Genomic DNA, 12,911 nt, shown 5'->3' with positions numbered 1-12,911 from the left:
CATAAATGGTAGAAGAATAGCTAAAATTCATCTAACCTTTACATTATAGATACTGCGTACGTACTTTATTATTCTAATCCGCAAATATTTATTCAGAGCATCCTATTTAACCTACGCAATTCATGTCGTCGTCACACAGCGCTATGACATATTCTTGTTATTCACATTCTTGAAAACCGTTCTGAGAGCGAAGCCAAACAGTCGATAAATACAGAACAGACGACTAATCTGGATTCCAAATCCAAAATTCTAAACCATAAATCCGAACGAAAGAAAATTAGCGATTTCTAATTCCGTCAGCTGAAACAATGAACGGCCGATAAATCTCGCGATATTATCGAAACTACTATTCCCAACATGCATAGCGGCTTCTGTCCATCCGCCTATCCCCTTGAGTCTGGAGGGCCCCGGCATGCCTTGAGGCGCGAAAGGCAGCCTGGGAGCCGTAGTTCTCTCGGACGCCTACCGGTATTGCCAGCGCGGCAGTGGCGGCTCTCTCGGTTCCGTCCAGCGGGTTCTGTAAGGCGAGCTGAGGCGAGAAAGGGCGCGGAACTGGAAGAGGGTGAGTCAGGCACTGGCTACGTGATAAAGGGAGGCGGCACTGCGGCATTGGGCTGAATTAGGTAAATGGACCCGTGCTGCAGTCTCTCCGGAGACACCGCGATCTAGCGCCAGCGAGAAGAGGGCGAGGAGGAGCCAGAGCCCGGTCCTTGCACCCATTCTCGCCCTCGTACCCCGCCGCCATCTCCACCATGCAGTCCCGGGAAGAAGCTCCGCGCTCTCGCCGCTTGGCCAGTCCCCGCGGCGGCAAGCGGCCCAAGAGGATCCACAAGCCTACCGTTTCGGCTTTTTTCACGGGCCCGGAGGAGCTGAAGGACACGGCTCATTCTGCAGCCCTCCTGGCACAGCTGAAGTCCTTCTACGACGCGCGGCTGTTATGTGATGTGACCATCGAGGTGGTGACGCCTGGCAGCGGGCCGGGCACTGGCCGCCTCTTCCCCTGCAACCGTAACGTGCTGGCTGCCGCGTGTCCCTACTTCAAGAGCATGTTCACCGGTGGCATGTACGAGAGCCACCAGGCGAATGTGACCATGCATGATGTGGATGCTGAGTCCTTTGAGGTGCTGGTCGACTACTGCTACACCGGTCGAGTGTCCTTGAGTGAAGCCAACGTGGAACGCCTTTACGCGGCGTCTGACATGTTACAGCTCGAGTACGTGCGAGAAGCCTGTGCCTCCTTCCTAGCCCGCCGCCTTGACCTGGCCAACTGCACTGCCATCTTCAAGTTTGCCGACGCTTTCGGCCATCGCAAGCTGCGATCGCAGGCCCAGTCCTTTATAGCCCACAATTTCAAGCAGCTCAGCCAGATGGGTTCGATTCGGGAAGAGACTTTGGCAGATCTGACTCTCGCCCAGTTGCTGTCCATCCTGCGCCTGGATAGTCTAAACATAGAGCTGGAGCAGACCGTGTGCCATGTGGCAGTGCAGTGGTTGGAGGCGGCTCCCAAGGAGCGGGGTCCCAGCGCTGCGGAAGTCTTCAAGTGTGTCCGCTGGACGCACTTCACTGATGAAAACAAGGATTACCTGGAAGGGCTGCTGACCAACACCATTGTGAAGAAGTACTGTCTGGACCTTATTGAAGGGGCCCTGCAGATGCGCTATGGTGACAAGTTGTGCAAGTCTCTGGTGCCAAAGCCAGAAACCAGCAGCGGCAGCAGCAGCAGTGGCGGCGGCTGCAGCAGCGGCAACGGCAGCGGAGGCAGTGGCAGCGGGGGCAGCAGCAGCGGCGGCGGGAGCAGCAGCTCCTCGGTTGTACCCACAGCAGAAAATCCACCCCAGAGGCTGGGCGTGTGTGCTAAGAAGATGGTGATCTTCTTTGGACATCCCAGAGATCCCTTTCTGTGCTGTGACCCGTACACCGGCGATATCTACAAAGTGCCGTCGCCTCTGACCTGCCTTGCTCACACTAGGACTGTCACCACTTTGGCTGTCTGTGTGTCTCCAGACCATGACATCTACCTGGCCGCTCAGCCCAGGAAGGACCTGTGGGTGTATAAGCCAGCCCAGAATAGCTGGCAGCAGCTCGCCGACCGCCTGCTGTGTCGGGAGGGCATGGATGTGGCCTACCTCAACGGCTACATCTACATCTTGGGCGGGCGAGACCCGATCACCGGCGTTAAACTGAAGGAAGTGGAATGCTACAGTGTCCAGAGAAACCAGTGGGCGCTGGTGGCTCCGCTACCCCATTCCTTCATATCCTTCGACCTAATGGTGATCCAGAACTATCTTTATGCTCTCAACAGTAAGCGCATGTTCTGCTATGACCCTAGCCACAATATGTGGCTCAAGTGTGTTTCTCTCAAGCGCAATGACTTTCAGGAAGCCTGTGTCTTCAATGATGAGATCTACTGCATCTGCGACATCCCCGTCATGAAGGTCTACAATCCAGTCAGAGGAGAATGGAGGCAGATTAATAATATTCCCTTGGTGTCGGAGACCAACAACTACCGCATTATCAACCACGGCCAAAAACTGTTGCTGATCACGTCGCGCACCCCGCAGTGGAAGAAGAACCGGGTGACCGTGTATGAATATGACACTAGGGGAGACCAGTGGATTAACATAGGTACCACCTTAGGCCTCTTCCAGTTTGATTCTAACTTCTTTTGCCTCTCAGCTCGCGTTTATCCTTCCTGCCTTGAACCTGGTCACAGTTTCCTCACTGAGGAAGAAGATGTGCCGAGTGAATCTAGCACTGAATGGGATTTAGGTGGATTCAGTGAGCTGGACTCTGAGTCAGGAAGTTCAAGTTCTTTATCTGATGATGATTTGTGGGTTCAGGTAGCACCTCAGTGAAATGCACAGGATCAGCAGAATTTGTTGTAGATAGGTTGAAACACTAAGGTGTTTTCACTGCTTTGGAAAGTGTCTTAAAGAGATACCCTTTCTCTTTGCTGGAAAAAAACAAACACAAACAGGTTGATTAATTTCAGGTTTGGTTTAGAAAGGGTATTTGAAATACTAACATAATTAATGTTAGGGAATTTATACACTCAAAGAAATCAACCTATTTAATAATTTACTGTTCTAAAAGTCCAGTATTGATTTGATTGTTGGGTATGTTTATGTTTGATTATACTAATTTAGTCTTCTGTTATAAAATCTTATGTTCTGTTTCGTGCCACAAGTACTGTGACTTGAATTTTGATTTTTAAAATAGTAAACTGATTGGATAGGAATTACCAGGTAGGGTTTTGAAAGTCTCTTTTTCCTTCAGAACAGGGTAGTAGGTTTCCAAAACTTTAAACAAGTGGGTTATTACAAAATGTGTTCTAATTTAAATATAGTTTGCCAGGTTTTAGTTTAGTCACCTCCCCTTTTGTGAAGAAAAAAAAAAATGCATATGTTTAATGTGACTGGTGATTTCATTTGTAATGATGTTCAAAATGGCCGTAAGCTCACTAAACGTAAAAACAAACAAAAACAGGATTCTACTGTTTAAAAAAGAAATTTCAGTTTTAAATTTGTAATGTAAAATGTGTATTTGCAAACAGTGACCAGTTTTCCATCTGTTCTAGTAGTGTCACCAGTCATCGAAAAACCTTGGGGAAAAAAACAAACTAAACTAACTTGCTTTGTAGGTTCACATTTTTGATCTATACTTGATATATGCTTCACAGAATCAGAGGAATCATCCTCTTTTTCACTGGACACGATTGTGTAAATTTGTATCCATTGTCTTAAAAAGTTTATGTGATTCTTAAAATACTTTGGCTGTACAGTTTTGGTGTTCATCTTAGATTCGTCAGCAAAATGTGATTATTCTTTGCTGTTTAATGAGGTAATATTCGTTTTGAAAATATGTGTAAGCTAAGAACAGTATTTTATTGAGATCAGTAGATATTGTGTCTATCAACTATAAAATCAAGTGCCAGCAAAGAACTTTAAAACTTTAAGTTGTGTATAGAACTGTTTTGTGTAGCATTGAAATATTGTCAGTTTTGTAAGTCACTAAATGTTATTATCAGCTTAAAGGTATTTTTGTATTAAAAGTTTACAGTTAAATAACATAAGTGAATGATGGCATTTGGGGCCAGTAGTGAAAGTATATTTCGTCTAAACTATTTCCCTAAACAGTGGTATACATGGTTATTTTATTAGGGTATTTGTATTCTGTGTTTCTCTGTGAACCATGCTCCAGTCTTTGTTTCTGTCACACTATGTAAGGGAGAGTTCAGAAACAGACATCATACAAAACTGACATTGCTAAATACAAGTGCTTACCTCTTGAGGGTTTACTAGCTATGGTTGTCACGCTACGTACCCGTGAAAAATGACCAGATGCTTATGGTGTAGACGTTTTTTCTATACCCAGTTAGAATTTTCTTCCTGAATCTTCATTCAGTAACATGCTAATTCCTCTTCTATGTTTATGCTCTAGTGGTAGAATGCTAACATTTCTTACACCTTGGCTGAGTACAGAGGATTGTGTTCTCAGGTGGGAACTGAATTTTTTAATGAAATATAGGATGAAAATGGAGAGAGGGAGACACAAAAGGTTAAAAAAAAAAAAAGTTGTCTCAGCCATTTTGATTGGCCATCTGAAGATACTACAAAACATTCCTCTTTAACATTTTTAGTGAACTAAGATGCTTGTCCTAACAGTATGTGTTCCTTCAAAAGGGCAGACATGCTTTTAGCTGTTTAGGCTACATTTTGTTCTGTTTAACAGCAGGGTTGTTACAAGCACTGTACTTAACACAAAGCTGTGTCTCAGTAGTGTATTTGGCCAATTTTTTCTTCACCAGTAACTTCTTGTGGATAGCTTTTTGTTTTGTAAGGTTGAAATAGGACAGTACTGATCTGTACCAGATTGCCTATCTGCAGAATTAAGGTATGCAAATGACTGATAAATGACAAATCCTCTAATTTGTCATTCTCAACCTTTGAGTTAGGTAAAAGCTAAGTAGCAGTAATAGCTTGGTTTACAAAGAAGTTTTCTTGGGAAGAATTTTGGTTTCGTGATATATTTGTGAATTAGAGAATCGATGTTAATCATTATTTTATAGATAAGTGATTTGTATGTGATTAGTTGCAAATAAAACTGGTATTAGAACCTAAACCTCCTGGCTTTTTAATTCAGTGTTTCTGCTAAATGTATAAAACCCTTACTCGTGCAGTGAGTGACACAACTAGCAGTGTTGAAATCCGTTCTTAACAGGAAAGCACCTTTGTCTCAGTTTTCCAATTAATCAGCACATCTTTTAGCGAATGCTCAATATAACACTCTTTGCAAGACTACTCTTTGTAAGATTTAGAATGACCTTAATTATCTTTCGTATCTGTTCCTGTAGTCTGAAAAGCGTAACCCAGATTTTTGCAAGTTCTTCTAAGTTCAAATGATGAGTGTCGTTAGGGCTTCCAGAAGGATAAACTAGAAATTAATTTCACAACTGGCTTATCTATATTAAAGAAAGAAATTAAATTCTAATAGCTCTTTTCATTGCTTTTAGTTGAGCAGAGATTTTAAAAGTTTTTTGTACCTGATATTTTAAGAATCTGGGGAAAGCTTTTGATCCATTTTTTTTTTCTTTTCAGATTTTATTTATTTATTTTTTAGAGCACAAGGTGGGGAGGGGCAGAGAGAGAGGGAGAAGCAGGCAGACTTGCCATGAGCAGGGAGCCTGACATAGGGCTCGATCCTGGGATTATGATCTGGGCCGAAGGCAGATGCTTAAATGACTGAGCCACCCAGGCACCACACCCCCTTTGGTCCATTCTTAGAAAAAGGCAAATTTGTTGTAATTTTATAATGTCAAGGATGATATGACACTTCTGCTCATCAGACCTAAGGTAGGAGTACATGTGACAGTGTCTCCTTCCCATATCTGCTTAGAAACTTCAAGACCCTTTTTATCACTCTAACTTTAAAAGGATATTCATTATAACAAATATGATAAAGCAGGGAAGTATTAGGAAGCAAAATCACTTATAGAAAATGTGACCATCAGTAGAAAGGTAAGAGAATGTTATTTTTAAAACCAACAAAAGCCATTCAATATGATTTGAATGCAACTGATTTTTAAAATTATAATAAAAAATAAGATAGTATTCACAGAAGCTGTGTGGCTCCGAGTACCATGGGGGCAACAGGTTTTGTGCAAAACAGGAAGGACCTCCTCCTTGACTCTGAGCCATTTGTCACCCAGATCTGTTTCATCAAACTTCCATTCCTTACATGTGTAACCTTGCGGGTTCTGCATGGTCCAAGCAAGGTCCAGAGTAAGGAATGGATATTGTTCTAAAAACATTCCATCTATATGGGAGACCGATTTTTCTCCTCAAACAGCCTAGTCTGGGGAGTCACCTAACGGAGTCAGCCTGTTACACTCTCACCTCCAAAGTTAAAATTGCTGCTTAGAAACACCGTATCTCAAGCAAATATTATCTGGGGGCAAACTATTTAATTCTAGGGAAATGAGCTAAACAGGACCTAATGTAAATGTCAGGCAAATGATTTCTTCCAAACAGAGCTGTGCCTTAAAGAAAGTGAAGAACCAGGACTCTAAATTGTAAGTAATATTACCTTAACTTAGATCTTAAGAAAATCAAGTAGATTGGAGGGCGGAGGGGGGGGGCGGAGCTATTGTAACAGAAAAATCCAGCAGTGGAACTTCCTTCAGGCACAGCCTGATCTAGAGTCTGTGTCTTCAGAAGACCTCAGAGCTCACGTTTTCTCTCACTTTGTATATTGGCTGGAACACAGGTCTGGTTGTAAGTAATAGAGACCTAGTAGTCATTTAAACAAGGAGTTTCTTGTATTAAAGTCCAACCTGTTACGTCGCCCCTCATCTAGAAAGTCCCCTAAGACCCAGGCTTTTCTGTGTTCCCCTTCTGCTATGCTTAGGGTGTTGTCCTGGTCCACACGGCCCAAACTGGCTCAGACCTGTGTCTATGTTCCAGGCATCAAGAAGAAAGGGAGGGCAAGGGAGGGCATGAGCCTTCCCTGTGAGAGAGGTGGTACTGCAGTTGTAGGCACATCACGCTGGCCAGGTCTTAACCACGTAGCCACAGCTGACTTCAAGAGTGCCTGGAACGGGTAGTTTTTATTCTAGGACAACATGTATCAGGTTAAAATTCAGGGGTTCCTTCTTATAGAATGGGGGAGAAAGGCTATTAGGTTAACTAGCAATCTCTACCACACCATCTGTCAGGCCGGATGTTATCACATGGCCGCCAAAGTGGCAACACCACCCCGGGGTGTGACTGCAACCCACATAACATGGGCTGGGCCTTCCACCCCAGAAAGCCTTGGGGGAGCTCCCCGGGCTCTTGCTGCTGCTCTATGCAGAAAAGGCAAGGAAAGGTACTTCATGGTGTTCTGATTAAAGATAGCTTCATAGCCTAAATGTTTACTGGAACCCCAGATCAGGAGCCAAAGTCTAGTCTTGGCATTGTATCATGGAATGTTTCCACTTCTGAAAAGAAAGAAAAGAGCATTGACAAATGGCTCTGTATAATCAATGGCAGTATTAATTATCTTAAACAGCAAATGTTACTTCTGTTAAAAAAAGCTATCAATTACACAGTAATGATGAAAACTGGAAGTTTCTTAAGAGCAGGCTCAGCTATTTAGCAACATTCTAGCATCTTCTGTGCCTCGATCATCTCTGCAGTGCTGTGTGAATGTAAATCTACTCGTCTCCCCCTCTGTTGAAGCCCAGACTGTTCGGCTCAATAGTCTATTCAAAACTTCGTTTCTTGCTGGATTCTTGTCCTGACTTCCAGTTCATCATAGTTTATTCAGCGAACACACAGAGGGTCACTCTCTGTGTTTGTGCAAACTTCAGAAACAGCTGCCAGACGACGTTGCGAATAATCGCTTCTGTCAAGTTTGGGATATAGCTTTTATCATTATCATTATCCTTACAAATACCCACATTTTATTTTAAAAACACAAACCACCCTTCTTTCTATATAGAGCCCTAACCGCTACCAGCAAGCGAAGAGTAACCTGCCAGTTCGTAGTTGTGTTTCTAGCCCTACGTTCATCAAGATTGTAAGACTCCATTTTCTGTTTCATTCCTCAATCTCCTCTGAGCCCAGAGACACGATCAGTGCTCTGCGCTGTGACCGGGTCCTTCTGCACTTCCTGCACTGGTCACCTCTCGCTGAGGATCACAGCCGTCACAGCCCCGTCACTTTCTTTCCTGCAAGACCTTCTCGCGTGTGGGAATTATCCAGTTTATTGATTTGTTTACTCTCTCTTATCTGCCTCCTGCACAAGCATGTGAACCCCATCATGGAGGGACCCCGTCTGGCTTTCCCTCAGCTCCTGACATAGCCAGGCACAGCATCAGCATTCAAGGAATATTTGTTGAACAAAGAAATAAATGAATTTGGTGCTTGTTTGCATTTATAGGAGAAACACTTGCATTTAGAAATCTCATCTTTTTTTGTCAATTTTCCAGCTTTGAGGGAGAGCTATTATTAAACTCTTTTGTCTGGTTGTCATAGCAACCCACTGGCCTCCGGAGCTACAGGTTACTTCTGATGGGCATATTCTACCAGACAGCCGAGCGCACGGTATTTTCAATTATGGAATAATGACGCCATTCTAAATCACAGCCCTCAGACTGTATCTTCCTCTATCTTTTATGAAGAGAGCAGAAAATTAGCAAGCAAACAAGCCTGTTCAGACCGCAAGGGCTAGAGGAAATAAAGCAGTCTAACCTACATCCCTACCCCCAAGCCCTTCCTGCTCCCTCCCAGGCTTCCACCTTTCCACAAGCACCTTTGAATTCAGTGGGGCTTTCTGTCCAAGTCATCCAAGGAAGTTGAAAAAATTAACTGTTCCAAGACTCTAAAGAGCTCTGTTGCTGCTGAATGTTCTTTTTCTCCTCCTTGCCTGTTTCTTAAATTTCAAGTAAAAAGAACCAATGATAATAGTCTTACAAAAATTGAGATTTGCGCTGAAAAGTTCCAAAATCAGGTACCCCCCCCACCCCACCCCACCCTTGTTCCTTTGGCTCATATTTTAGTGGCAGGAGCTGAGAGGGGTTTAATAAAAAAAAAAAAAAAAACAACTGAGTTAGAAATCCTAGAAAACTCATTAAGATCCCTTGTATACGACAGGGTTTCTAGGGGCCATTCAGCCAGCCATCAATGGAGTTTTTAAAAGGCAGAGTCTAATGGTGACACGCTAAAGGGATTTTACATAGACGTTATGCTGCATTTTCCCTTCTGTAGGTTTTCCTCACGTTCTAGGGAGAGGCAGGCGCCACCCAGTTCCAAGGTGTATCCTGTGATAATTACTTCCCCCTTCCTCTGTGCTGTTCTGAGTGCTCTTCTTGTAAGTAAGGTTGCAATACCCACCAGTAAGCAGTCCCATAACCTTATCTAAATGAAATCATATTGTAATTAACTTACCTCCTGGGTTTTAACATAAAAGCAGTAACCACCCACCACTGCCAATTAGCAGGGGTTGTAAAGGGATTCATGCTAAATAGATCTCTTGATTTGGTTTCACTTTTAAACAGAGGGGTTCAACAGCAGGCTAGACGAAGAGAAAGAAAGGATCAGCAGATTTTTGTTACTTGTGGAATTTCAAAGGATGCGCCAACCCAGTTACCTTTTCATTGTTTTACATGAGGGAGACTGTCCATGTCATCTGTGCAGACATCAGCTATTCCAGCTACCGTAAAAATAAGTCCAGCAAAGCTTTCTGGAAACCATTGCATCTGATCCTGCTTTTCAATCTGAAGACTTCCTCTGTCTTTATTTTAAATGACAGAACAATTACGAGCCAGAATGCAGAGAGATACATGATAATCGTGGTAGGCAATCTGTGACAGTTCAGCATTGAGGTCAGAGCCCATCTGAGCACAGGAGCCCGTAAGGAAGTAAAAATAATATATTCTACAATTCAAAACAAATTCGACAAATTAAGAGTATTACGTAATAATTCTAAGTTTATTTTTTAATGCTGTACTTGAGGAAAGATGGATTTCATTCAGGAGAATGAAGAGGTCCTGTGGGAGTTTTCTAGGCTTAGATTATACAGATTCTGTTTGGAATAACAGGTTACAATATACCTTGAAATTTTAGGTACGATTATGATTATTTTTAAGTATATTAAGGAGATATTCAAAGACAGTAAAACTTAACCTCTCAAAGCCAGTTATTCATGTGTTTTTTAGTCTGTTCTTGATCCCTCTCTCACTTGCTCACTCTCTGGATTTCAAGATCATTTTCTTTTGGACTCAGAGAGTGTGGCAGTGCCTAACCAAGATCCTTCCAGACCCCCATCCGATAGCTGGAACAACTCCAGATTTTATGGATTTACACCTAGATGTTCCCTTCGTGCTCCAGGGTGGGTTAGAGTACCCCTTGCATTTTGCCGTACTTCCTCCAAACATTTTTTTGAAAGCCAGTTTTCTTACACAGATCGTATAGGTTCATACTATAGATTTATTGTGATCTTATGTAATTTTTGCCACACTTTCTCATTTCACAAAAAGTTCTCGCTATAAAAAAAAAAGTGGTCCCTCTCTATGTACGCATGTGCGCACTAATACGAAGACATTGTACATAAGGGATGTTTGTTGTGACTTTATACTAGCAATGTTAAAAACTCATTAAAGCTCATCAAAAAATATTCATAGCCTAAGCATATACCCAAATGCTCAGCAAGCATTTATACTAAAGAACCATAGGCAGCCTTTGAAAAAAAGAGGTGGGTCTGTGCACATTGATATGGGAAGATGTTTGCCATAGAATTTGTTGTCGTTTGGACCGTGCGACATCTGAAACCCTTTCCTGTGTTTGCACAACCTCATGTTGGGTGAGTCTCCTAGGGACCAGGGCTTCTCTATCGAAGCCAAAAAGTTCACAGGCAGGTACCGTCCCGGACTCCTGGCAGAGAGCCTGTGGGGTCAAGCCATGAGCACGTATGGTCTTTTCCAGGACTTCCACTCTCCAGAAGGGACACAAAGAAGCAGAGTATTTAGAATTCATGCTGGGGCAGCAGCCGCGGCAGAAAGAACATTTACTTTTTGGAGCAGCAGAGTAACAGCATATTAACAAGACTTTCTGATGTGACTTCTCACTTACTTTTAAAATTGGCATTACAGGGGCGCCTGGGTGGCTCAGTCGTTAAGCGTCTGCCTTCGGCTCGGGGCATGATCCCGGTGTTCTGGGATCGAGCCCCACATCAGGCTCCTCCGCTGGGAGCCTGCTTCTTCCTCTCCCACTCCCCCTGCTTGTGTTCCCTCTCTCGCTGGCTGTCTCTAACTCTGTCAAATAAATAAATAAAGTCTTAAATAAATAAATAAATAAAATTGGCATTACATTCAATGAATTCAAAATTCAGAGAGTACAAAACCTATACGATGAGAGCCGCCCCCTTCTCCTGTGCGTCTTAGCCCTGACACCTAGTTTTCTTTTCCAATGTTACTAATTCTGTGTGTATCCTTTCAGGCCTATTTTCTGGACATATATGACAGTATGCATAGCTTTCTCTTTTTTTCTTTTTCTTATTTTTTTTCTTTTTTACTAAAACAGCATATTATATAAACTGCTTCTGATCTTGAAGCACGTCCTGCATCAGTATGTCAGGAACATGTTCATTCTTTGATAGTTTGAGAGTAGACGTTGTGCAAATAGATCATAATCCAATCAGTCTCTATGGATGGACATTTAAGTGACTTAGAGTCCTTTGCTATTACGAGCAGTGCTGCTGCGAACAGCCTCATGCTTGTGTTCTTCCACATCTTTGCCGAAGTCTCTGCAGGACAACCTTCTCAAAGGGTATGTACATTTGATGAAATATGACAAAATCGCCCTCCGGAAAGATTATGCCAATTTATGCTCCCACCAGCGATGAGTAATGGTCCCATTTCCCCACATCCTCCCCCCAAATGTATTACCAGATTATTGATCTTTGCTCTGACTTGACTTTGACTTTATTTCTGGCTGTTTAAGAAATTTTTGTTTCTTGGGGCGCCTGGGTGGCTCTGTCAAATGTCCTACTCTTGCTCTTGGCTCAGGTCTTGATCTCAAGGTCGTGAGTTTGAGCCTCATACTGGGTTCCACACTGGGCATGGAGCCTACTTAAAAAAAGAAGAAAGAAAAGAAAAGAAATTTTTGTTTCTTTATGTTTTCTGAGCTACTTCTCTGCCTTTTGAACACATTCTTTTTTTCGCTTAAATTAACCAGAGGAACTTTCTGTTGTTTGCGACCAAGAACCTAGACATCGATGATCTATGATCTATGTTTGAGAGTAAAATCAAGTTGAGGAATAATATGCACAGTGATTCTTATTTTTATAAAACCAGAACAAAAGCTATATACAAATGCAGGTGGGTATTTAGAGAAATATCTGGAAGGATACAAACTAGACAGTGGCTGGTTACCTCTGGATAGAGAGGCTGACCAACAATGTCAGGGGGACATTTTAACTTTCCTGCTCATATACTTGAATATCATCGGAATTTTTTGTAATGAGCATATTATACTTTTTAAAGTTTTAAATTAAAAAAAATAGGACCTTAAAAACTCTTCTCAAATTCTCAGATCTACAGTGCTGTATGAGTTTGCTCGGTCTGCCCTCGCAAATCACCACAGCCTGGGTAGTTTCAACAACTGGATTTCGTCCCAGCTTGGGACGAAAGATCAAGGTGCCAGGCAGAAGCAGCTATCAGTCTGTTCTCTCTGAGATCTGAGACTGAGTGAGGGGTAGGAGGAGATCACAGTCTATCCATCTTTTTCATTCCTACGTGGCTCAGTTTTATGCAGAAGTCACAGTGATGTTAGCGTGACAAAAATATTCCTCGAAATCAGTGGACACGTGTAGCGTCTTGGCCCTGACAGTCTGGGTCAGAGGACCCAGGAACAGCAGAAGGCAGGCAATGG

General features: G+C 42.9%; 1 protein-coding gene across 1 annotated transcript; it reads left to right on the top strand.

Moving 5' to 3' along the window:
* Positions 1-430: 430 nt before the first annotated feature.
* LOC123801107 (kelch repeat and BTB domain-containing protein 6) lies at positions 431-5,121 on the top strand. Its single transcript, XM_045811059.2, has one exon. It carries the CDS (start codon positions 753-755, stop codon positions 2,853-2,855), a length of 2,103 nt encoding a protein of 700 aa, XP_045667015.2. The 5' UTR covers positions 431-752; the 3' UTR covers positions 2,856-5,121.
* The last annotated feature ends 7,790 nt before the right edge of the window (positions 5,122-12,911 follow it).

Source organism: Ursus americanus, chromosome 10 (assembly GCF_024610735.1).
Source record: "Ursus americanus isolate L20-20 chromosome 10, mUrsAme1.1.p, whole genome shotgun sequence".
NCBI classification, from domain to species: domain Eukaryota; kingdom Metazoa; phylum Chordata; class Mammalia; order Carnivora; family Ursidae; genus Ursus; species Ursus americanus.
Note: the sequence above shows the minus strand (reverse complement) of the source record. Positions and strands in the feature narration are given on the sequence as shown.

Excerpts from the sequence above, each read along its gene's own strand:
- LOC123801107 (XM_045811059.2), top strand. The coding sequence starts at position 753 with ATGCAGTCCCGGGAAGAAGCTCCGCGCTCTCGCCGCTTGGCCAGTCCC.